At 46.1% G+C, this 27756-nt stretch overlaps 1 protein-coding gene across 1 annotated transcript in view; it reads left to right on the top strand.

Annotated features, from left to right (window-relative positions):
- ASAH2 (N-acylsphingosine amidohydrolase 2) overlaps positions 1-27756 on the top strand; it is a 112285-nt gene that overhangs the window by 42015 nt on the left and 42514 nt on the right. The window contains exons 5-9 of the mRNA XM_083150177.1: positions 1021-1197; positions 5524-5651; positions 23134-23211; positions 25202-25322; positions 26553-26678. Coding sequence (XP_083006303.1) covers positions 1021-1197; positions 5524-5651; positions 23134-23211; positions 25202-25322; positions 26553-26678 — 630 coding nt within the window. The remainder of the gene's footprint in view (positions 1-1020; positions 1198-5523; positions 5652-23133; positions 23212-25201; positions 25323-26552; positions 26679-27756) is intronic.

The following is a 27756-nucleotide window of genomic DNA, read 5'->3' on the forward strand; positions in this document are numbered from 1 at the left end:
CATTCCGTATATTTTGTATTTAACTTTAACCCATAGCTCGGGGCACTAAACCCGGAGTTTATGGGTTAATGCGTGATAGCTGGTGCAACAGGACACAAACGTTGAATTAAATACTGTAGCTAGCCCCAAGCGTTAAAGTCCAAGGTGACCCCCCTTGTTAATACCACAGCCAGCGGATATTGCTCAGAGGATACTGCATCACAGAACAAAATTAGCAAAAGAGGGGGCTTGGATAACCCTAATGGTAGAGCAATCAGCAGCTTTCTGGTTTACACGCCTACCCCCCAGACTCCTGTGTAGAGATGGGTCGTTTGCGAACTAAGCAGTTCTTTGGAGTGGATCCCATAAAAGTCTGAGTGAGCGGAGGATCCCAAAAAGGTGATCCGTCGTTCTTTTACTTTCAGTTTCGTTTTTCATTACAATGCATTTTGCCTGATCTCAGCACTGCCACCTGTGGCAGCTGAGATGTACTAAATATGGAGACTGAGTTCAGTGCTGCTACTGCAAGTAAAAGAAAGAACAACAAGGCTGCTGCTGCTAGGGATGGCCATCAGTGCAGATGCCATCGATGGTTGCCATCGATGGCGATTCTGCACCCAGCCATCGATCAGTGGTTTACTCGGTTATGTATGTTCTTATTTGTTCAGCTCACTGTTTTAAAAAATCAAAAAAAGTAAAAAAAAAATGGCAATAAATGATTGTAAAACAAATTATGCATCGTTATTATCAATTTCCCCTTCTTTCAAAGTGAACCATTGATCCGACCTAAAAGATACAGATCTCTACAGAGGTGTGGTTAGATAGAGGAGGGAGGAGCTTATTGCTCTGTCCCAGCTGCAGCTACTGTGATATACTGATTCCTATGGAATCTACCTTCCCGCAGACACCTGCTAATATAAAAAAACAAGTTTAAAGCTACCGCTAAGGTTAGGTTTTATCTGGAAGCAACTTTTGAGTCTTTAGCAATTGAAGTTTGAATCTTGGTCAGTGTCATGTACTTGTTTGAATTTTTCTGCTAAGGTGATGGAGAAACTGAAAGAGAAGTACGGCGACCTCTACAGACAGGACAATGTTGTCCTCAGTGGCACACACACACATTCGGGACCATCTGGGTATTTTCAGTACACAACCTTTATGCTGACAAGCATGGGATTCCACCGGGAGGCTACTGATGCCATTGTCAATGGTATTGTCAAGGTATGACAGTTTGTAACGTTATATCATAATATGCATCATATATATGTAGTCAAATCTTGTCTACCATGTCTATAACATGAGCTGATTATGTATGCGTTCCCCTTCCTAGCAGTGTGCAATCATACAGTCCACTTACTACCATTTCAGAGTAAGCATTGCAATAGATAGATGTTCCATTAGTCCATCAAAGGCGTAAGTGGTTATAATGATCCATTATACAATGGGAAAATGGGAGGATACTGATGCACTAGTCATGTGGCACAATAGTAATTAACTGTAATCACTTATAGTATGTTTTTCCACAATATAAACAATAGTAAGCTAAATTGCTGCTGCACAGTATTGAGGTGGAGGTGCTCCCCTGAGAGTAAATTAGAACAGTACAAGGACAGACAGAACAGTACTCTCTGGCACAACGTATTCAGAATTTCTTTAAAATTTAACTTTTAATTTTATCTTAGATAAAGAATAAAATTAACTTACAGCACATATACAGTGACATACAAATACATGAAACAAAAATTATAATCGCCACTCTTTAAAAATATTGGGCGGTTTTGGAGCAACTGACAGATAAATTAACTTTTTGAGTTTTGTGAAAATATATACTTTTTGGTTAATGTATTACTCCAATATTGCAAATATCCTCTTGTGACTTTCAATTTCCTTGACTGTGTGTAAAATCAATAATCAGGTTAGTCACAGACAGAATATTGGTGCATGCCCTGTGAGTTAGAGCACAGTGGGAGATAGCAGAATATCTCTCCCTGTGTTCAGTGACACTTTTCTATAAACTTTTGTCTCTGACTGCATATATTGTATATTAAAGAGTCAGGTTTGCAAATGCAAAGGATGAATAGATATTAGTGCATGCACTTTATATTAGAGCACAGTGGGAGATAGCGGAATATCTTCCCCTGTGCTTAGTGACACCCTATAACAGATATTTCTAAACACTGTTTGGTTGCAGTGTTAATTGGATAACAATATGGGTTGATTGCAGTGTTAATTGGATAACAATATGGGTAATAGATTAATTATATTGAAAACCTGACACCGACACAAGAATATTGATATATTTAAATTGCTTTCTGGTTAATACCAGTGTATAAGAAAAATGCCGCTGGTATGTCTGCGGTGCCTCTCAGAAAAGTGATAAATGGTGGGAAAACAACCCCCACCGGTTTTAGGGACTGCTGCTTCTTGTCTGGGATAACCGTGGTTTTTACAAGTGAGCGAGTACCTTCTCCTGAATAATAGGGTAGAAATTAAGGTATTACTTCTGTCCCTTTCCTAAAAAGGAAATATGCCCTGTTGATACAAGTTCAGTGCAGGGTATTCACCTTGAGTACTTGGGATGAGTGCGTACCAGTGAGAAAAATAATTAGGTGTATAGAATTAGTATAGAGAAAATAGCCAAGCCTCTTATCTCTCTAGAGCATGCTGCTGCTCCCCACTTGCCCTTGGGTATTGGTGGGGGGTGAGCGGTACTCCAAATAATAGCGGGGGCTGTTATATATATATAGAGAAAAAGTATGGGGGACTAGATTCTGCTTTAATGCTTTCCCGAATGCAGAGTCCCAAAGTTTATAGAAAGAGAGGCACAGTCGCAGAGTGATACCTTATTCCTCTGTGGTCGGAGACGTGTCTCTGTAGGAGCCCGGGGAGAGAGCCTGCTGTATGCATAGGCGTGCGCACGGGGGGTGCCAGGGGTGCACAGGCACCTCCTAATGACCAGCACCCCCTGCACGATTGCAGCACCTCCAGTGACCGGCAGCTGCAGCTTCCACCCGCCCGCGACCCGACCAGTATATTTCCAATTGATGAAACCCCCCGCACCCCCATGTAACTGACACACACACACAGACCACTGCGGCGGGTGCTGGTGGGAGGAAGAGGAGGGACACTCTGTGTCGTGTGCTCTCCTGCTCCAGCGGCGCTGCAGGCACACGGCACTAGTACTAGCGGCAGGCACCCTCCCCTACACACCGCACCACTAACCCCGCGCCCCAGCCTCTGCGTACCGCTCATTCCAGAATTTTGAGCACAGGAATCCGGCCACACGTGTGGACATGGCTGTATCATCCTCCTTCCTGCTACCCATCACGGGAGCTCGGCCCACGTACACTGTGCGAGCTGGGACCCTCCTGGGCTGCCACCCGGGAGCACGGAACTGCAAGTCGCAAGGAGCTGGGACCCACCTGCAAGTGCTTCCACTCCCCGGGCCAATGCATTTTAAAGTATTTGAGGTGCTTATGTGTGTACAGCAAATAAGCATATGGCTATAAGGGGTGTGTTTGTGTGTATATAAAGGGAGTATATATATATATATATATATATATATACACACTGTATATACATGTATACACTGTATATATACACTGTATATATACAGTATGTGTGTGTATGTATGTATATATATATGTATATATATGCAAACATACTGTCCCCTCTCTCCTCTCTTCCCCCTCTCACTCAATATCCCCTATCACTCCTTCCTTTCCACAACCCTCTCTCCCCCCCCTCTCACTCACTCACTGTCCCCTCTCTCTCTCCCCCCTCCCACCCTCTATACATCTCCCTGTCATATACCTGCTGAGCTTCTGTCCTGTAGTCACCATGTTGCAGGTAATAATAGACTTTAATTTATTATTTGGTGTTTGACTCGTTCCAACGTCACTTCGCTAAGCCAGGGGCCCAGCACCAGCAGGCCTGGTAGGCTAGCCCAGGCCATCATCACCCACCTCACCCTGTCTGCCTGCCATCACCCGTGGAATCACAGAGGAGCCACCGCCAGCCCCACAGAACACCATGCAGCAAGACTACCACAGACTGAGTAAGTGCATGCAACCCCTGGCATCGAGCAAGAAACCCATAGCAATGAGCATGAAACCCCTAGCAACGAGCATGTAGGTAAGCAGCATAAAATGTAATAGGCGTTACGGCCTGTGGTATTATGTGTAATGGGCATTATAGTGTGTGGCATAAAGCATAATGGGCATTACGGTGTTTGGTATAATGTGTATTGGGCATTACGGTGTGTGGAATAACGTGTAATGGGCATTATGGCATGTGGTATACTATGTAATGGGTATGTGATGTGTAATAGGCATTATGGTGTAATTTTTTTCACTGTGCCTGCTGTCCCTATTAAAAAAAAAGTTGTCGAGCCCTGGCATAACGTGTAATGGGCATTGTGTTATAATATGTAATGGGTGTGTAGGCATTACGGTGTAAATTTTTGGCGCACGCCTATGGTGCGCACTGTCCCTATTAATGCATATATTCCTTTATCCACTAAAAAAGATGGGAGGTATGCATTACGTGTGAGGGGCATTGCAATGTGTGGCATAATGTGTCAGGCATTACAGTGTGCAGAATATTGCGCAGGGACATTACGGTGTGCGGCATAGTATCAGGGGCATTGGTCAAATTTTTGTAGCTCTCCGGGAGGTTTTTTTTTGTCTTTTTTTTGTTGCATCATCCATATATGTGCACCTTCTAATAAAATGGGCTGCGCACGCCTATGGCTGTATGGATATTGCTCCGTGGTCTGGGTCTCCGTGTGTCTGTTACCAATGGTCAAAGGTTTAGATCATGCTGCACTCAGCGTGTCAGTGCACGCTGCAGCTGACGGGGTGCTGTAACGTTCAGACAGACCGTTTCGCAAAGACTTGCTGACGAAGCAAGTCTTTGCGAAATTGCAAGTCTGCTATAGGGTGTCACTAAGCACAGGGGAAGATATTCCGCTATCTCCCACTGTGCTCTAATATAAAGTGCATGCACTAATATCTATTCATCCTTTGCATTTGCAAACCTGACTCTTTAATATACAGTAAATGCAGTCAGAGACAAAAGTTTATAGAAAAGTGTCACCGAACACAGGGAGAGATATTCTGCTATCTCCCACTGTGCTCTAACTCACAGGGCATGCACCAATATTCTGTCTGTGACTAACCTGATTATTGATTTTACACACAGTCAAGGAAATTGAAAGTCACAAGAGGATATTTGCAATATTGGAGTAATACATTAACCAAAAAGTATATATTTTCGCAAAACTCAAAAAGTTTATTTATCTGTCAGTTGCTCCAAAACCACCCAATATTTATAAAGAGTGGCGATTATAATTTTTGTTTCATGTATTTGTATGTCACTGTATATGTGCTGTTAGTTAATTTTATTCTTTATCTAAGATATAATTAAAAGTAAAATTTTAAAGAAATTCTGAATAAGTTGTACCCCCAAAACCAGAGAGTACTGTTCTGTCGATCCATTATACATGTAATGGCTGCTTGTGATTGTATTCTCTCTCCATGTGTCTAGAGCATTGGCATAGCACATTCAAGCATGAAAAGAGGAAGGATCTTTGTGAATAAAGGCTCCGTGGATAACAGTCATATCAACAGAAGCCCATCTTCATATAATCGCAACCCACAGTCGGAGCGAGACAGGTGAGGAGGTCACAGTGAGGTTACGCCTATAACCACATACAATTGCACACGCAGCAGCATCGATCTGCAGGTTTATGCAAATTCTGATACAAACTCCGCCCCTTGTTTACATCCAGTCACCTGAATGTGCAAGGACTGAGGCTCCCACTTTAATGTTATTAAAAGGATATTATACATACTTGATACAGGCTGAGTATCCCGTATCCGTAGATCCCTTATCCAAATTATTCCAAAAACTGTGTTTTTTTGGAAGAATTCAATTTTTTTTTGTTTGTTCCCCCCCCCCCCCCTAACCCTTTTTTTATACTTACCAAGTCCCCCGGCGTCCATGACAGGCCTTCAGCATCCTCTCCGGCGTCTCCAGCGGTCCCAGGAGTGCTTTGCGCAAACTCGCGCAAAGCACTCCTAGGACCGCTGGAGACTCCGGAGACGGTGCTGAAGGCCTGCCATGGATGCCGGAGGACTCCATGGACGCCGAGGGACCATCGGGGACCCACCAGGGGACAGGTAAGTACGCCTAAAAAAAATAATTATTCCAAAAACCGTAAAATTCCCTTATCTGGAATGATCGTGGTCCCAAGCATTTCGGATAAGGGATTCTCAACCTGTATTAAATATTGGTGTCACTGCCACTGTAGCTGACTTTCTGATGTATGCTTTCTATGGAAGGAGCCGGCCTGGCCCATATCTGCATATTTTATGTACAGAAATAAATATTATATATAAAAAAATTACTTAATAACTTGTGTGACCTGCACATTTTGTTCAAATGACCTGCTTGGAAGGCACTAAAATACAGTACAGACGGGATCAGTAGGAAATCCCGGTGGTCAGAATCCCGGCGGTGGAAATACCAATGCCGGAATCCCGACCGCCGCAATGCCGACAAGAGGGGGCCGTGGATCCCCCCCCCCCCCCCTTGCGGGTTCACTGAGCTCGCCACGCAGCAGGCTCGGTGCCTCGCTATGCTCGGTGCCTCGCTATGCTCGACACACTATTTTATTCTCCCTCTATGGGGACACCCATAGAGGGACAAAGGGCCGGCATTGCGGTGGTCGGGATTCCGGCGTCGGGATTTCCACCGCTGGGATTCCCACCGCCGGGATTCTGACCACCGGGATTTTGACAGCATCCCGTCCCAACAGCACTATAAAACCTACAGTGGTACATTTACAAAGATGGGAGTTCTATTGAAGATGGGATGTTGCCCATAGCAACCAATCAGATCATATCTTCGTGGTTGTCATGGACACCGTCAAAGTGCACCGCGTCCCCCCGTATGGCTTTGTGCATCCATGCTTTGTGCATCCATGCTTCGGGCACGGTGCCTTGCTACGCTAGGAACACTATTCTATTCTCCCTCCACGCCCTAGTGCAGTGGTTCCCAAACTTTTTCAGTTCAAGGCACCCTTAGGGCCTCCGTGATTTTTCAAGGCACCCATAAGCCACAAAGGTTACCGAAGGGTCCATTTCTTAAAGTAGTTGGATCAAAATTGTTAGCCCGAGTGCAGGCCCTTCTAAGCCAATGGCACCCCTCACACTAACTATAGTTATGCCCATGTGGTTGCCTGTTGTTCCTACCTGACCAGGCACATGTGCTGTTGATCGTGAATCTGTGGTTCAGGCGACATCCACCTGGGTGGAACAGTGCAGAAGTGCATAAAGTTTTTGTTAAATAGTGCTAGATAAATACTTTGCATGCCTGGTGCTGTAGATCACGGAGGTGCCCGCATGCTGCAAAATCAAGGCCATACATCATGTCATCAATCACAAAAAAAGAAAGTTAAAAACTGCTATTCTTGTCCATTGCGCCCTTAGTCTCTCTCCGATTGCTACTGTACGTCCATCTCTCTCCTATTACCACCTCCATTTCTCAATGGCCCTCTCTATGTCTCTCATTGCAGCCCCCTCCATGTGTCTGTAGTCTATCTGTGTAGCCCCAGCCATTTGTTTCCAGAGAGAGGGTGTCAGGGAGAAAAAGGTGGGATAGACTGATATAGAGACAGCACCAAGTAGATAGAGGGGACAAAGAGAAAGAGGGATAGGGAAATAGAGAGGGGATGGGGAGAGGTTGAAAGAGAGTAGAGGGTGGGTGGTAAAAAAGAGACAGGGTGGGAGGAGGGGTGAGAGTGGAGAGCTGTAGTTTGAAAGGGTTGTGACAGGCATCACTGTCCCTTGTAATTACCAAACACCCCCCCCCCCCCCCTTCCCCCAGACCTCCCCAACCCTCCAGTACAGATAGCACTGTGTGCCTCTGGCAACTTCAGCAGTGGCAGGTCTGTTCACCAGTACCAGCAGCGCTGGGTCCCTCCTCCCACCACCGCCTCCGCTGATAGCGCCAGGCCCATCACTGCTGAAGGTGGCACTATTTAAAATAAAACAAATGGAGTGCCCTCTTCCCCCAAGTACAGAACCCCAAAGTGCAGATAGCACTGTGTACCTCTGGCAGCTACAGAAGTGGACATCCCATATTCACCGGCGATTACAGCATCATGTCCCTGCTCCCACCTGCAGCCTTCGGAGCAGTGATGGGTCCCTACTCCCACCTTTGATATCAGCACAGTTTCCTTGCACCCTCGAATGGCAGTGGCGGGCCCCTGCTCCCACTTCTCTGCTGACAAGACCGGGTCGCTGGCTCTGCTCCCACCTGCAGCCTCTGGAGGCAGGGCTGGGTCCCTGCTCCCACTACTGTCTCCGCTGACTGGGCCGGGTCGCTGGCTCTCTGCTCCCACCTGCAGCCTCCGGGGGCAGGACTGGGTCCCCGCTTTCGCAGAGCCCTTCGCTGAGAGGGCCAAGTCCCTGCTTCCTGCTCCCACCTGCAGCCACTGAGGGTAGGGCTGGGTCCCTGCTCCCAGGGCCGTCTTAACAACAGCCCAGGCCCCTGGGCAAAACAATTCACTGCCCCCCCTGGCAGGGAGGGGGGATGAGTGTCCCCTTGTAACTAACGTGCAATCCTGCATGCTTGCTCGCACCCCCCTTCCGACTCTGCTCACAGAGCACATACCGCACTCAGAAAGCCTTTCGATCACGGGTAGGTTACCCCAAGCCTGCCGCCAGCTGACTGCTCATCCTGTCTGCATTTCCCTGTCTCTGCTCACTGTCTGGCTTGCTCACACCGCAGGAGGGAAAAAAAGACATGCGGCTGTGTGTTAGAGCCAACGGACGCGGCACCCCTGTGACAGCGCTGCGGCACCCCAGGGAGCCGCGGCGCACAGTTTGGGAACCACTGCCCTAGTGGATGGTACGGCATGAAATGCCGCCTGTCGGGACACATGTCGGCTCATAAAAACTTGAAAAACTCATGTTGAACCTTCCCATTGTCGACCTAATGCTTGCGTCAACTTTCCAACCCTGTCGACCTAAGCCATGTCGACCTAAGCAATGTCAACCTTCAGTGGTCAACCCAACGCATGTCTACCTAATATGTGTCGACCTAACATCCGTGTTCCTAGTATAAATGTCTGCTGCTTCCATTACGCCTTTTGCTTTAAGCATCTGAATTCTACAACAGCTATTGCTGTGATCCCCTTAGCTTCAGCCAAGCAAGATCCAGTCCTTTATTGACTTAAGGAGTTTCATACCATATCTAAGCCCTCCATTTAGAAACCATTACGATGAGCTGGAGCTGTCACACAGGATTGCAGACAGATTTTAAGTGAGAGAGGTTCAATCAGCTGGTAAATTAACTTTCACTGACAAATAGATAAAAACACTCAGACGTAATTACAGAAGTGAGACATATGCTGTGCGAACATCAACAATATCGTAAGAAAGGTAATAATTGTACCGTCTTTATCTGGTTCTTATGGAACACTCTGTTCTTCAGATTGAGCTGGTTGTTTAACCGGTGGTTGGTGTTGACCGCTGCAAAGCGTACGTTCCGCACACATAATGATGATCACTTATTAACAGCGATTTATACACACACATATAGGCCCTAATTCTGGTTGGCTCTCAAAGTGGTGATATTTAGCTGCATTGCAAGCCTTGTAGCGCCGCCAGCCGTTCGTCTGAACGCCTGCCCCCCCGCTATTCGCATATTTTCCCTGCAGCGTTGCGAATTAATGATTTTGCATATACATACATTCGCAGCCTTGCACAAGTGCCCAAAATCATTCCGTGGTCACCAACCATCTAACGATTTCTGAAATCTAAGTCACTCTCTGGTGACTTCGATTAGCGGTACCCTGCTCTCTGAACAGGGCGGAAAAGCTGACATCAGGTGATATCAGCTGCCCGCCCCCAGAAGGCAGATAACTGCCCCTGTTCGCATGGGGACGCCCAGCATTTTCCTGGGCGCAGCCAGCGGTTTTGTGGGAACACCGAGGAATGCGAACATCGGTCCCCGTTGCAAATTCGCAACGGGGTAAACCAATCAGAATGGGGGCCATTATTTGGTGCTTTATGGAGAATATTTAGTCAGTCCTTGTCCCAGTGGAGCGTACAATTAATAGTGCCTACTGCATCAACACACTAGGGTTAATTTTTGTCCGTAGCCAATTATCCTACAGTCCCATTCTGTTTGCAGGGTTGTACAGTGGATTCTTTGGTTTGTAAATGTGGGAGCCGGTTACTCTCTGGGCATCCTTGGCCAGATGTGCTTGGTTCCAGATCTGGCACTACTGCTTTTGGCTTGCATCCATGGGTGCATCCATGTTTTTTTAACTTACTTTACCGGAGTCCCGCATTGGGCAATGCAGTAAAAATCACAGCACAGTAGCAAAATTAGTCTCCAAACATGAATAAATATTCAGGCTAACAAAGCACTGGGAAGCAGTACTTCATGAAAATACATAGGTCATGCATCCCTTTTGAGGCTCCCCTCTTAGAAATCACGGAAGTATAGGTACATGATAGGTACAGGATGCCAGGCTGTGGGTGTTGTTATGGGGGCTTATGCATCATCCCAGTCTTGACCTTGCTGTAAAAAGATGCATCACTCACTGGGGGATGGAGTTTAATTGATTCACAGCAAATTGTTTCATAACGCCCCTCATCTGATTGGTGCGATTGGGCTAGTCTCCTGGGAATCAGGGGATCTCACTATAATTCACTGGTCTCCTGGACATTCAGGAAAGTACTGAAGGCAAGTATTCACCATGCTTCATCAATAGTCAGGCAGTGATTTCAATGATTCCGAGCCTATAGATGGGCTGGATATTAGTTATGCTTAGTCATTCCACGTCTTTGTATTTTTTGGACAGTACCAGATACCACAAAACAACAATGTATTCACTAGATCAGTGGTTCCCAACCTTTTATCTCTCACATACCCCTCGATGAGTACCCGTCCTCTCAATTTGAAATATCCACAGTACTTATGAGTGGACGGAGTGGAACTGAGTGGGATGCGTGTCTTTAAGGAGTAATGGAGAAGTAGTGTCAGGAATCAAGTCCCTCCATGTCTTGCCGTTGGCTGTGTACTGTCTCCGGGGTTCCCACTAACACCTGTAGGATTAATACTGCTTCCTACACCCTTGTCAGCACGGGGAAGATGATTGCTGATGTCTGAGGGCAGTGCAGGTAGCTCCCGGTGTATTGCTGGATTGGCAAAAGCATGAGGAGATGCTGATGACGCTGCAAAGGGAACCTGAAGTGTCACAACATGGTACATCTTCACGGCAATGGGAGACTTCTTTCACCATTGGGAGACTTTTTCTTTCGCCATTACCAATATTATTATCAAGTACAGTACCGCCAACTGATCTGTAGCATACCCCCAGGGGTACAAGTACCTGCACTAGATGGACACCTATTTTACAGCGGTAAAGTGATAAATGTAAACTACATGTATCAATGTAATTGCTAAGTTGTTATTAAGCATAATGTCTAAATAAAGGGGTCTATGTACTAAGCCATAGAGATAAAGTACAGTAATTGTCATGTTAAAGGCTCGGTTTGAAAAATGATAGGAGCTAATTGGTTATACTTTATCACTCTCCACTTTATCTCTATCTAAGGCTTCATAAATAGATCCCAAAGTTGCATATTGCCTGGCTACCTTGGTTTGTATATAGATGTGCACAGATGGAACATATTAATCTAATTGGCCACATGTATCTTTGCCCATGGTTAAGTACTGAGAGTTAAACTCAGTAATGTTCCACTGGTTAGGGGATTCCTCTACTGCAAACAATGTTAAAACCATTATTTTCTTCATTGACATTTCTGAGTTGTACTGTACAGTATGTGTGTGTAAGCTGAAGTGACTGATTGTATATCTGCCAGCTGCACACAGGTACCCGGGGTCTGAGTTGTACTGTACAGTATGTGTGTGTAAGCTGAAGTGACTGACTGTATATCTGCCTGCTGCACACAGGTACCCGGGGTCTGAGTTGTACTGTACTGTATTGTATGTGTGTGTAAGCTGAAGTGACTGACTATATCTGCCTGCTGCACACAGGTACCCGGGGTCTGACTTGTACTGTACAGTATGTGTGTTTAAGCTGAAGGGACTGATTGTATATCTGCCTGCTGCACACAGGTACCCGGGGTCTGAGTTGTACTGTACAGTATGTGCGTGTAAGCTGGAGTGACTGATTGTATATCTGCCTGCTGCACACAGGTACCCGTGGTCTGAGTTGTACTGTACAGTGTGTGTGTGTAAGCTGGAGTGACTGATTGTATATCTGCCTGCTGCACACAGGTACCCGTGGTCTGACTTGTACTGTACAGTATGTGTGTGTAAGCTGGAGTGACTGATTGTATATCTGCCTGCTGCACACAGGTACCCGGGGTCTGAGTTGTACTGTACAGTATGTGCGTGTAAGCTGGAGTGACTGATTGTATATCTGCCTGCTGCACACAGGTACCCGTGGTCTGAGTTGTACTGTACAGTATGTGCGTGTAAGCTGGAGTGACTGATTGTATATCTGCCTGCTGCACACAGGTACCCGTGGTCTGAGTTGTACTGTACAGTGTGTGTGTGTAAGCTGGAGTGACTGATTGTATATCTGCCTGCTGCACACAGGTACCCGGGGTCTGAGTTGTACTGTACAGTATGTGCGTGTAAGCTGAAGTGACTGATTGTATATCTGCCAGCTGCACACAGGTACCTGGGTCTGAGTTGTACTGTACAGTATGTGCGTGTAAGCTGAAGTGACTGATTGTATATATGCCTGCTGCAAACAGGTACCCGGGGTCTGAGTTGTACTGTACAGTATGTGTGTAAGCTGAAGTGACTGATTGTATATCTGCCAGCTGCACACAGGTACCCGGGGTCTGAGTTGTACTGTACAGTATGAGTGTGTAAGCTGAAGTGACTGATTGTATATCTGCCTGCTGCACACAGGTACCCGGGGTCTGAGTTGTACTGTACTGTATGTGTGTGTAAGCTGAAGTGACTGACTGTATATCTGCCTGCTGCACACAGGTACCCGGGTCTGACTTGTACTGTACAGTATGTGTGTGTAAGCTGAAGTGACTGATTGTATATCTGCCAGCTGCACACAGGTACCCGGGGTCTGAGTTGTACTGTACTGTATGTGTGTGTAAGCTGAAGTGACTGACTGTATATCTGCCTGCTGCACACAGGTACCCGGGTCTGAATTGTACTGTACAGTATGGAGGTTATTCTGATCGGAGCGGCCAAACGTGCGTACGTTCACAATTACCGCACGCTAGCCGTACGCGGCCGTTAGGGTTAAGTCCACCCACAAATCAGCCGCTTACGTACGGGCAGAAATACCGTAGAAGGGGAGTGGTGTACAAATGAGCGTACGGCAACGTACGCGGACGGGCCAGCCCTTGCACTCCGACAACAGGCGTACAACTGAGCGTACGGCGCCGTCTACGGCCGTCTTTCCTCCGTCTCCCCACCGCCTTCTTGCGGCGATCTGAGCGTACGCCAGTTTGCACGGACGGGTCCCTATTGTTTTCAATGGAAAACTCAGCTTATGTCACCGCTCGTGAGAGTGAGCGTACGTCCGTGCACGCTGGCATACCCTTCACATATATGGACCTGCAAATCTTGCCTCTCAACTACTAATCTGACAATTGATTAATTAATCTATTTGTTATTCAATTATTGTTTTCTATTAACTCAATTGTCTACCTTAATAAAGACCTAATAAAACTACATTTTAAACCACATTACATGTATATTTGTTATGTTCTAATGTGGCATTTTAATCACTATCTATGTGTCCCCATATTGCTGTTACTTTTAAATCAAGTTATGTTGGTGTTTCTGTATATGTACTAAATTATGTACGTAATTACTTTGTCCAAAATGTGTAACATGTATACCTACCCTGATGTTATGTGTGATGTTTTAATCGAACAACATTAAACATTCATGCATTTTCACTATGTGTTATTTTACTCAAAAGCACACACATTCACACATCAATCATTACCCCTCACCTCAAATTACAAGTATAACGTACAGTACACATCTGTATGTACCTACCCTTACAAGCCCTCTAACATATTTATTAGTAAAAACACAGGCAATTTATAACAGAATCGAAACTTTTATTTCTAACAAACATAATAAAAGTATGCTGTATCCCAATTGGTACTTTGTTTTTGGGGGACTGTCCTCTAACCTCACAATTAGCCTGTGCTATTTAAGGGTTATGACATTGTTGTGGCTTAAGCACTCCTTACTATTTTAAATTTAGGACATTGCTGTACAAATTATAGGCCTACAGCTATGTTTGTAAAGCATGCATCCGCATGGCCTCACACACTATTACCAAAACAATCTCTACATTTAAGTTGCACCAGTGGCAGATTAAGCCTTTGGGGGGCCCGGGGTACTTTAGAGCGGGGGGCCCCCTTGCACTTGTCATTACTGGCCGCACACTGCATGGGCGAATATTATACTGTCAAAACATAGAGTAAAGGCAGAATAAACTTGGTCAATGGTTACCTGCAGGGGATATATATATATATATATATATATAGACAGGGGGTTGGCGGCACTCGGAATAATAATAGACACCATATATATATATATACACACACCACATGAAAAGCCTGTGTTTGTCCCTCTGCCCCTTACTCTGGAGGAGACCTCACAGTCCTAGTGCTGCCACTGATTAAAAACCCTCCTATGACTAAGCTGCTGCTGCTGTTCTCCATGGACCTGAGAAGTATGTAATGAGCTCCACCAATCAGAGCTCAGCACAAACTTCTCAGCCTCTGTCCTCTGGTGCAAAGTGTCATGGGACTTAGTCAACTCCCAGAAATGCACTGCACACTTGTGCAATCAGTGTGCCTTGCCTCCCGATGCTCAGCACCATAAATCATTGTCACATTGGCAGATAGGTGAAGCTGCAGCACTACCCCACCCATGCACAAAACATTTAGCTAAAAAAAAAAACCATAACTTAAACATTGTCTTTTTAAAAAAAAAAATGACAACCACAGGGGGCCCCTAGCTAGAGGGGGTCCCAGGGGCACTGACCCCTTGCGCCTCCATTATAATCTGGCCCTGTGTTGCACATCATGCTGGGAACTGGAGTTACCCAACACCTGGAGCCACATAACTACCACACCACTAATGTCGGATATCTCATTGGATGTACTGTTATGTCAATTATTCAAGGGGTGAGGCATGGCCACACTCAAAAAAACCACCAAGGGGACCCTTGTTCCTGGAGAAGGACAGGACACACCTCATGGTCGCCCTGCAGTGATATGTTGCAACTAATGTTGATGTTGGATACACATATGTGGTTGTTGTGATTGTTTATGTGTAGAAATGTGTAGGTCAACATTAGACACATTATTTACTTACGGCTACTTGAGCCATCCTGGGCGCCGCTGGTTGGCTGTGGAGTGGTTGGGGAAGGCAGGAGCAAGGAGGATGGTCCTGGTGTTTGGACCGAGGTACTGGGTGTTACTGGGGAGTGGAGAGGTTTGGGGGTGGGTGGTGGAGAGGTGTAGGGGGGTTGGAAATGGGGTGGGGAGGGGGGGGGTGGGGGTTGTGGAGGGGGTGGGGGTTGTGGAGGGGGGGGGTTGTGGAGGGGGTGGGGGTTGTGGAGGGGGTGGGGGATGGGGAAATTGTGTGGGTGAAAACTGCACCCTGGGTCTCCTCTTCTTCCTCCTCCTCTTCTTCCTCCTCCTCTTCTTCCTCCTCCTCCTCTTCCTCCTCCTCCTCTTCCTCCTCCTCTTTCTTCTCCTCCTCCTCCTCCTCCTCTTCCTCCTCCTCCTCTTCCTCTTCCTCTTCTTCCTCCTCCTCTTCCTCCTCCTCCTCGGCTGCCTGGTCCCGGGCTGCCTGCTCCCGGGCTTCAATGCGTGCCCTTGCCCGTGCTGAAATGTTCATGTTGATGGCATAGAAATCGAAGATTGGGTTTCATAAAAAAGGGGGAAAGAAAAATTCACATTAGTCATGCTCATAACCTTCAAAATTATCATTGCTGTGAAATTTCAGACATTTATCATGCAAACTATTTGATATCCTACACCCAAAAACTGATCAACTACTTAAACCCCCCCCTATACACCCCCATATACACCCCCTATACACCCACATACACCCCCTATACACCCCATATACCCCCCATATACCCCCCTATACACCCATATACCCCCCATATACCCCCCATATACACCCCATATACACCCATATACACCCCATATACACCCCATATACACCCCATATACCCCCATATACACCCCATATACACCCCATATACACCCCATATACACCCCATATACCCCCCATATACACCCCATATACACCCATATACACCCCATATACACCCCATATACCCCCCATATACACCCCCATACTCAGGAACATATTTATAAAAAGTACACAAAACATTGCTAAAAAACGCTGACATACTAGTAATCAAAACTTACATCGGGCAATATGGCGGCGAAGGCTGCTGAGTAAAACCGGCTGCCGCCGGCGCAGGTCGGACCAGCGCCGCTCAACCTGCCCCAGGCTTCTGCGGACGCCGGTTGTGGAAAATATCAGGCGGCGGGCAGCATTATACGCCCGCCGCTTGTCCGCATTAGAAACATATGGGCCCCTGGGCCCCAGGTGACGATCCATCACTTCCACCAGGGCCAAAAGCTCTGATGTCGAAAAGGGCCTAGCTCTTGTACAAGTCATATTGGCAATGGCGCAGTTATTAATTGCAGGTACATATATCACTTTTGGTGCTTGCTGATTGGTCGAAGAAATTGTTTGTTTGGTATTAACTTTATTAATCCCTCTTACATTAACAAACTGGATGCGAAGAGAAACTTACGCGGACCGTTCCGATATACACACACCACAACCAACAGCATGCATTCAATGAAGAGAGAAGTACTGTATTTACAGTGTGCGGAAAATAATACACGCACCCCGTCTACTCCTAACTACGCTGCTTAAAGGGGGCTCAATACACCGATTGCCATGAAGAGAAGTACTGTATATATAGTATGCGGAAATTAATACACGCAACCGTCTACTCCTAACTACGCTGCTTAAAGGGGGCACGATACACCGATATGCATGGGGAGGAGTACTGTATATACAGTAGGCGGAAAATAATACACGCAACCCTCTACTTATAACTACGCTGCCTAAAGGGCCACAATGCAACATGTTGCTGTATGACAATTTCATACACATTACATATGTAAGGAAAGCATTATAACGTGATGTTTTGAAATGTGACTCACAAAGCATACACGAACTCCAACAGATACCAGCTGACAACACTCATCATTGGAATGACAGGTGCACACATTTCACGATGTAGCCCACAATGCTCCACAACCTGTGTATATACATATACGGGTGATTGATCAGGTGCATTGAGACCTGCGTAATTTAAGCGGCAATTATCGGCGGGAAATATCGGCGTAAATTTGCATCTACCTTGCGGGGAAAAATATACGCCCCCTTGTTCGTGGCGGGAGATTAACATATAAATATTCAGTCAGATGCAGCCCACAATTGCTGCAAACATGTCTGACTCTGACGATTCAGCAGCAGAGGACGCTCTGCAGAGAGCACAAGCCGAATCCCTGCTTCAAGCATTACAGAAGAGGGAAGAGGAGCGGAGAAGGAGGGCCCAAGAGAGGAGTCGCCTGCAAGATCAAGCGGGCCCCTCAGTAACAGGCCCTGGTGAACCTCCACCAGCTCCACAAGGGCCAAGCAACCAGCCAGAACAAGAGGTTGCATCTCTCCAAACAGGTGTGACCCAGCAGGTGCATGGTGAGAGAGCTGGGGCCACCAGAAAACGTGCTGCAACATCTAGGGTGATGACTGAGCAGGATACCACCACCAGAAGGAGAAACCCTGCATTTGTAGAGGCCGAAATGCGAATTCTCGTGCCCAGGGCACGCGAATGGATTGAATTGGCAACCAGGAAGCCAGGTGCCAGTGCAAGGAGAAACCTTTGGGACAAGATCACAGAGGAAGTGAACCAGGTGTCACCAGTGGTCAGAACTTGGGACGCGGTGAAGAAAAGGTTAGTGTGTTTGTCAGGGCAATTTTTCAGCAGTCTCCAGCAGGAACTGAGGCCCTTATTCTAGTTCACTCTTTCTGGCCAAATATTTCTTAGATGGACAAAACCATGTGCACTGCAGGTGAGGCAGGTGTTACTTGTGCAGAGATAATCCGATTTGGGTGGGGTTTTACACCTGCCTCACCTGCAGTGCACATGGTTTTGTCCATCAAAGAATTATTTGGCCACACATGGCAAAAAAACATAAGATCACCCACACTAGGAAATGTCACGTAGCTAGGGGTACCACCTAGTCCCTTTAATTCCGGACACATATTAATTACACAGGTTCTGTGGCTGGCTGACTTCAAGACTCCACTTCACCTAATTTTAAACTGCCACAGAACCTGTGTAAGTAACATGTGTCCGGAATTAAAGGGACTAGGTGGTAACCCTACACGTAGCACAGTGGTGCACATATCTCATGGTGATATTTGTATTTTTAAACTTGTAGGTGGACTGACTTCAAAAGTGCCCTGAAGAGGAAGATGACTGACCGGTACAACCACAGCATGTCCACCGGGAGCGGTCCTATGCCTGACCATTTGGAGTTTACCCCCCTGGAGCTGGACTCCTGTGATGTCATCGATGTGGGGGAGATCAGGGGGATCTCCAATATGGACAGTGAGCTCCCGGCGGAGGTCTTTGCTGCTGCTTTTGATGGTAAGTCACAGTAATGCATTGTATTTAGAAAGATATTTTTTCTTGCGTATGTGATGGTGACATTGTTTTCAATTCTTATCCTAGCAGAAGCAGAAAGTCAGGATGTACCGGCAGCATCTTCCTCTGCAGAGCCACAGGTGGAGCAGGTGGTCCAGCCTCCACCAAGACGTCGCCCCCAGCCCCAGCCACAGGAGACATGGAGTGAGAGCCTGTTGGTGACGCTGGACAGGATCGAGCAGCAAGGGGTGGATGCTGCGATCAGTCAGCAGCAGGTGGGGGATTTTCTGGCGGAGTGGAAGGCCACAAACCAGCTGCAGGTTGATGCGTTGAACTGCATTAATGACACTCTGGCGGCTGGCATGCTAAGCATTGGCCAACACCTCAGCCGCCAGAATGAACTTATTGCGGAGCAGCTGTCCACCGCCAGGTCCCTAAGGGACAATCCCCCATCTGCTGCCCCACCCCAAGCTGCTCCCCAACCTTCCACCTCGGCTGACCCTCCTGTGTCGACTAGGGGAAGACGCCGAAAGCCAGCTGAGCCAAAGGCCCCTGTCCCCAAGGCCCCATCTAAAAGGGGCAAAAAAGGGCCCAAATGAGACCTGGTTCACTTCCTCTGTGATTGGAGGCCAAAGGTTTAAATTGCACTGGACATCCGCTTCCTGAGTTGCCCATCGATCCATTTGCGTGCCATGGGCATGAAAGTTCGTATTTTGACCTCTACAAATGCAGGATATTTTTTTTTGGTGGTGTGTATCTTGCTTAGTATTCACCCTGGTTGTTGCAGTACGTATTCTGGTGTCCCCATTTCTTTCACCATTGCATTTGCAGGGTAACACATGTTTGGAGATATGCAACCTCTTGTTCTGGCTGTTTTATTATTTGTGTGTCTATTTTATTTGTTTATTTGATTTGTCACATTAAAGTGTCAAGCTGTGATGCTGAACAGCAAATAAATTTATTTTACAAATTAAAACAAAATTGTGGTATGTGTAATTTCTTGTGTGAAACAAATACTAGATTTATGTGTACTTACTGACCAGGGTATTTTTGAACATTTGTGGAAGTGTGGTGGAAGTTTCCCATGTGTAACCCTCTCCATGGCCATTCCCATGTTCCTATCCAACTTTTCCCTGCTAATTAGTTTGTGTCAGCACATGTGCAGAGCAACTTAATAGGTGAGAAAGCAGTTTGTGTGCAGGTGAGGTAGCTCCTACAGTAGTAGGTAAAAGCAGGTCCAGAACAATGCTTTCCTCATGGAGTGGGTGAGGCAGACAAACAAGGGTGAAAAGGTACATTTGTGTAGGAATGCATATGTGTCCTCCCTAAAAAAAGATGTGTGAATGGGCCAAACATGATAAATTAGCTTGTGAACAAACATGCATAACTTTTAAAATATATATGATTTGACAGTGTCATAAGCAGATGTAGGAATCCTTTGTTAGAGAGATGAGAGTGCAATAATGTGATTGGTGGCATCTTACATCCAGAGTGTAGTGAAATCCAAATCATAGCAGATGAGATAGTGGTACAGGTCATAATTTTGGGTACTATACAAAGATTGTGTGGAAAATAGTGGTCATGGGCTTCAAACATTGCAGAAACATCCTTTGTAGGTGTTAGATGTGGTTTATGTTATTGTATCCTAAATACAAAACCTATGTTAGTATTAGAGTGAACACGTTGACACATGTCGACTTGTGTAGATTGAGTGTGCTACTGCGTAAAGTCTATGAAAGCAGGTAGTGAATGTGTCTGTTTATCAAATACCTACCTTAGCGTATAAAAAGATTCTTACCTTAAATTAAACAAACCTTTAAATGTGGAGAAGTATAGAAACATAAGCTTCCAATGTGTTTGCGTGCTGCATGTGTGGCTTGCAGGCAGTGAAATCATGGTTTGGAGTTAATAGACTGCAGCATTGCTTATTACATTCAGGTGTATGTGTTTGAGTACTAATCAGCGTTAATTAGCCAACTCAGGCGCACGCTGGCAAGCGGTATCTGTAGGAGTGGTTTTAGCTGGCGGTTGGCGGCCGCCTGTTTGGTGTCCGAAACGAACGGTGCCTTAGTCGATCGTGCGGTAGTAGCACCGCTCATTTCTGGTGCACACCCCCGTGTACGCCCATATTTACGCCCATTTTCCCTCATTATTTCGGCCGCTCCCATCAACACGCCCCTATGCCGCCCCATTACCCGTACGCTCGCGTACAGGTTTTTTCGCACGTTGAGACACCGGCCGTAAGCGTTGTGGAGTGCTCGCGCCGGCGCATTAGCGTATTTGCACATGCGCAGATCGTGAAAAACCCCGGGACGTACGCGTACGGCCCGGACGCTCCAAGCAGAATAAGGCCCTATGTGTGTGTAAGCTGAAGTGACTGACTGTATATCTGCCTGCTGCACACATGCACCCGGGGTCTGAGTTGTACTGTACTGTATGTGTGTGTAAGCTGAAGTGACTGACTATATCTGCCTGCTGCACACAGGTACCCGGGTCTGACTTGTACTGTACAGTATGTGTGTGTAAGCTGAAATGACTGATTGTATATCTGCCTGCTGCACACAGGTACCCGGGTCTGACTTGTACTGTACAGTATGTGTGTGTAAGCTGAAGTGACTGATTGTATATCTGCCTGCTGCACACAGGTACCCTGGGTCTGAGTTGTACTGTACTGTATGTGTGTGTAAGCTGAAGTGACTGACTATCTGCCTGCTGCACACAGGTACCCTGGGTCTGACTTGTACTGTACAGTATGTGTGTGTAAGCTGAAATGACTGATTGTATATCTGCCTGCTGCACACAGGTACCCGGGTCTGACTTGTACTGTACAGTATGTGTGTGTAAGCTGAAGTGACTGATTGTATATCTGCCTGCTGCACACAGGTACCCTGGGTCTGAGTTGTACTGTACTGTATGTGTGTGTAAGCTGAAGTGACTGACTATCTGCCTGCTGCACACAGGTACCCGGGTCTGACTTGTACTGTACAGTATGTGTGTGTAAGCTGAAGTGACTGATTGTATATCTGCCTGCTGCACACAGGTACTTGGGGTCTGACTTGTACTGTACAGTATGTGTGTGTAAGCTGAAGTGACTGATTGTATATCTGCCTGCTGCACACAGGTACCCGGGGTCTGACTTGTACTGTACAGTATGTGTGTGTAAGCTGAAGTGACTGACTATATCTGCCTGCTGCACACAGGTACCCGGGGTCTGAGTTGTACTGTACTGTATGTGTGTGTAAGCTGAAGTGACTGACTATATCTGCCTGCTGCACACAGGTACCCGGGGTCTGACTTGTACTGTACAGTATGTGTGTCAGGGGCTGGCTGACAACTTTTAGCCTGGGGGGCAAGTCAAGAGCACTGGCCCATAAGTAGCGCATAAGTGCCCATAAGTAGCACATTGTTAAATGCAGGTTTTTAATTAAAACACCACAGGCAGCTCTCCTTCATAAATAAATAACAGGACACCACAGGCTGCTCTCCTGCATATGAAAAGAACAGGACACCACAGTCTGCTCTCCTGCATAAATAAATAATAGGACACCACAGGCTGCTCTCCTGCATATATAAAGAACAGGACACCACAGGCTGCTCTCCTGCATAAATAAAGAACAGGACACCACAGGCTGCTCTCCTGCATATGAAAAGAACAGGACACCACAGTCTGCTCTCCTGCATAAATAAATAATAGGACACCACAGGCTGCTCTCCTGCATAAATAAATAATAGGACACCACAGGCTGCTCTCCTGCATAAATAAAGAACAAGACACCACAGGCTGCACCCCTGCGTAAAAGACAGGACACCACAGGCTGCACCCCTGCGTAAAAGTCCGTACACCACATTCTGCTCCCCCTGTATAATAATAATGCCATGATGCCATGTATAATAATTTGTGTCATGGCATTACTATTATTATATTATACAGAGGGAGCAGCCTGTGGTGTCATGGCATTATTATTATACAGAGGGAGCAGCCTGTGGTGTCATGCCATTATTATTATACAGAGGGAGCAGCCTGTGGTGTCATGCCATTATTATTATACAGAGGGAGCAGCCTGTGGTGTCATGGCATAATGCCACGACACCACAGGCTGCTCCCCCTGTACAATAATAATTATGACACCACAGGTTCCTCCCGCTGTATAATATAAAAGTAATGTTATGACACCACAGGCTGCTCCCTCTGTATAATAATAATGCAATGACACCACATGCTGCTCCCGCTGTATAATAATAATGCAATGATACCACAGGCTGCTCCCGCTGTATACTGTAATATAACACTGTACTGACTTGTACTGTACAGTATGTGTGTGTAAGCTGAAGTGTCTGATTGTATATCTGCCTGCTGCACACAGGTACCCGGCAAACACAGACAAAGACATGGTGATACTGAAGATGGTGGATATGAACGGTCAGGATGTAGGGCTTATCAGGTAAGCAGCCTCCACATGTTAGAGCACAGGTGTATACAGGAATGACAGCATGGTATTAATGAAGCAAGTGGTTGACAAATCTGCATAATAGTAACTTTTACATGTTGTTTCTGAATAAATCTATACAATGCTGCTTCTATTCTCTGTATACAGGTCTATTCAATGCTAACAATTATATTGTATCAGGCATGCATGTTGTCCTTATGCACACATTCTCTACTTTGTCTATCTCCAATATTTGATAAATCTCCCCCATAATTTGGAGCAACAGAATGGGGACTTGCAGGCACAGGTTAATGTACATAGAGATTTAGAGATTACGTAACGCAATGTGTATGCCAGGGTTGCCTACCCTCCCAGAATGGCCGTGAGGCTCCCGAACATTGGATCCCCCTCCCGGCCCCCCAGAAAGGTGGGGAACCCTCCCAGATACTGCCAGACCTCCCCACCCCCCATCACCCCGCCGGCAGCAATAAAATTACAGCGATTTGTGGCTTTTTGGGGAAGGGGTGGTGCTAAATATGCAAATTGTGCCATTTTAGCCCCTCCCCCTCCACATTGACGCGCAAATTCGGGGATTTGCAATACTGGGGCGGGGCTTGATTATGTCAATAAGGCCCCACCCCCAGAAGTGCTGCTGACATTCTCCTCTCCAGGGTTCTCCCAGAGAGGAAAGTTTAAATGTAGGCAACCCTTGTTTATGCCCATCTCCAATGTTTATAGATCACTACATGCACACAAGCCGCACAGTGTATGTGCCGATCTGGGGTGGCAACAGGTAGCATTCCACTACATGGTGGCCCCATTCTCTGGACATGCTGTAACCAGTGGCTGCGTCATTGGTGCTGTTTCATAGACTCCAGCTGTGTGATTTCTCCAGATACCCTGACTCTGAGTAGCGGTAGCCTGATACTCAGATGCCTAATGTTCCTGTAGCTGTTCCAATACTATGTCCTAGGATGCAGCAGCAGATCACAGAAGGAGTATTTTTTAGGTGCTTTGTGTGGCTTTTGAATAAAGGAGCCGGTAATAACGCATCAGCCAATCAGCTCCTAACTGTTAAGTTACAGGCTGGGGGACAGATGTACTAAGCTTAAAATGTTATAAAAATGTGTGATGAACCACCAGCCAATTATCTCCTCACTGCCATATTACAGGCTGTCTTTGAAAAATGACAGGTAGGAACTGATTGGTTGATGGTTTATTACTCTCCATTTTATCACTTTTCATGGCTTAGTACTGTACATCTCACCCTGGGTTTAAAAATGACAGTTAGGAGCTGATTGGCTGTTGAACTTTCACTGGCCACATTTCTTCCCATTCAGATATTACACAGCACCCACTTTCCCCTTGATAGATAGCACCCAAACCAGACATGGGTTAAAACCCCAAAATGATAGCATGTTGACTTTGCACATGTGAGGTTACAGGGGCAGTATATGAGAGGCGATGGCCTGTGTGCACAGTGGCTATGTGCCTGTGCAGAGTCTGCAGACTGATCTACTGTACAGTATGTTCTCTACTACACATGGACAAATCTCCAAGAAAATGGCCAATGCTCTATTTTCCCTAGTGATTTCTATCTGCAGCGCCATCTGACCTGGGACTCCAGGGTGTGCGGAGTGGGCCCCAATGGACCCTTACTCTTTTGTTACCAGGGTCATAGTCAAATAATAGTATTGTACTTGTCCAGTACTATGTACCCACCTGACACTAGGCTAACCTTGACACTCCAGCTGTTGCTGAACTACACATCCAGCATGCCCTGCATCAGTTTTAGCTTGGCCAAATAGTATAACTGACGCAGGGCATGCTGGGATGTGTAGTTCAACAACAGCTGGAGTGTCAAGGTTAGCTATCACTGCTCTAGGTGAATGAGAGGAAATACTGTACCACAGATTATGTGAAATCTTTGTACAATGTAGCGACGTAATTCTTTTCTCTGGTAGAAAGATATGTAGTAACCCTGTGAATGGTTTCTCCTCTACAGTTGGTTCGCAGTGCACGCGGTTAGCATGCCTAACACTAACCATCTGATCAGCAGTGATAATATGGGTTACGCGTCATATTTGTTTGAACAAGACATGAATAACGGGTCACTGCCGGGCGAGGTTTGTATGTAAATTATAGCAATAACAAAAAAAACCAACATATGTTCAAAGCAAAGTGTTACAAATGTATAACTGCCCTATTGTTAGCACCCCTTAAACATAAAGCTTTATATTCTAATTCTGCTTTTAACATTGAGGAGATATCTCTCTTCTTGAGTGATAGCTCTGAAACAATTTAAGGATTTTATTTTTATTTTTCCAAAACAAAGAGATCACTTCACTGCAGTTGTTTATGCTCCAAGTAATGTTCCAGTAGATTTTTGTCTCAAAGTAGCAACTTAATTCATTTTATGCCCATTGGTATTGCCCTCGTTCACATATGCCAAACAGTCACAGAAATCATATTATATAACAAAATAGCAGCCAAATTAACAAATGCTGCCTGGAACCCACTGTGTAGTTTGTCATTAGATCTCAACTTTCGTGGAGGAGGAAGAGGGGCATTCATATGCCTGTCGAAGGCACGTAAAAAATGTAGGGGGCGTGACCTAATGAAAGGGGGTGTGGCCTACACCCACAGCTCTCCCACGAGGCCATGCCCCGTTTTCGCCGCTGTGGGGGCATGGCCTCGTGGGAGAGCTGTGGTGTCTATTCAGGGTGACATAGGCCACCTACCCCCCCCCCCCCCGCACCGCAGGACACTGCCGGCCCCGGGAGGAACGCGGGAAAGTCCTAAAAAACCGAGACGTTCCTGCGACAAGCGGGACACTTGGGAGGTATGGGCATTACTGCGGGTATTTGTAACTGGCACTACTGGGAAATGATATGTAACTGGCACTAAATATATGCAAGAAAATGAATAAAAATAAATTAAGTTTAAATCACATGAAATATTAACTTTTACAACTGTTAAGCGGTGTATGACTTATCTTAAGGTGCCCACAGACGCATCAATTATCGAATGCGTTTTGTACTTTTTAAGCACAAATTGCATCTTATGTACAATTATTGGATGGTGTTTATGTTACTGGGAGTCCGATATTGTATGTCTAAAAAAGTACGTGCTGCACGTACTTTTTAGACTACATCTGAAATTTAACATTACAAACATGGGTTCATCACATGCATCCAAGTGCACATCTCATAGCAAGCTGGAAGAAAAATTGTATAGAACCATTGTACAGTCAAAAACGCATAGCACAGTACAATTGTAGCGTCTGTGGGCACCTTAAGGCTTTTGAAGGCACATGCTCAATACTGTGATTAGCTGTTTGTATTACTCTTTTACAGGGATCATTTGTAGCAGCTTTCGCATCATCAAACCTTGGAGATGTCACACCAAATACCAGAGGGCCTCACTGTATAAATACAGGCCTGTCATGTGAAAACCCTACCAGTACCTGTCCAGAAGGAGGGGTGAGTGAGCATTGTATGTATGTATGTATAAATAAACACACACACACACACACACACACACACACACACATACACACACATACATGCACACACGCACAAATATCAGTTCTTAAAAAACCTTTGTCCTAAACCTACTGGGATAACGCACATTTTCTAGCAGCACCTGTCAATGGGACTCCTGTTAGAGAGGCCAAAATTTAAGATGGGTGAAATGTCTAAAAGAAGATGCTATTCTAGATAAAAGATTGTGGGAAGTGAAAATATTTCTAGCAAGTGAACCTTTATGGCTACAATCTTATGTGAAAATAGTCCTTTAAAAATTTTTTGCGACATAATATTTGATACACTAGCCTCCAAACTTTCAAGTGTTCCCTGAAAGCTCACCTCTTCAGGCAAGCCTATCATATTTAAGTTCTACACGCATAACCCTCTGAGGCACTTATGTATTATATAGCTTCCCTTCTGGACTTGTAACTTAGTGGGACTGCTATGCTATTACTGCTGCCTGTCCTTGTGTTTCCCTCCTATGTCCCTATAGATTGTAAGCTTGCAGCAGGGCCCTCTAACCTCCAGAATCTGCTGAGCTATATAAGAAACTGTAAATAAATAACTACCCGGGACACTTGTGCCATGACTTCTGGGGGCGTGGTCTAATGGAAGGGGGCATGGCCTATACCCACAGCTCTCCCATGAGGCCACGCCCCCTTTCATCACTGAGGGGACATGCCCAGCAGCTCCGTGAGCTCCCGGCTATGCCCCCAGCCCCTCTGGCTGCAGGAATAGACGCTTCCAACTGCCCCCCCCCCCCCCCCCCACTGCGGGACACTGCCTGCCACGGGAGAGACGCAGGAACGTCCCCAAAAACCATTTATAGCTCTCCATTTTATTACTTTTCAAGGCTTAGTGCATCTCGCTCTAGGGATTGGGGGTCGAGAGTTTGCGGGCTAAAAACGGTTACAGCTCAAAGTGAAAGTAAAAGCAGCGACAGCTCAATGGGAAAGCACATTGCAGAAGCCGTCATTTTGTCAGCTTTTAACTAGTATGATATATATTGTTGTATAATACAAACAGTATACTG

This window comes from Crinia signifera, chromosome 6 (assembly GCF_055691185.1).
Source record: "Crinia signifera chromosome 6, ASM5569118v1, whole genome shotgun sequence".
NCBI classification, from domain to species: domain Eukaryota; kingdom Metazoa; phylum Chordata; class Amphibia; order Anura; family Myobatrachidae; genus Crinia; species Crinia signifera.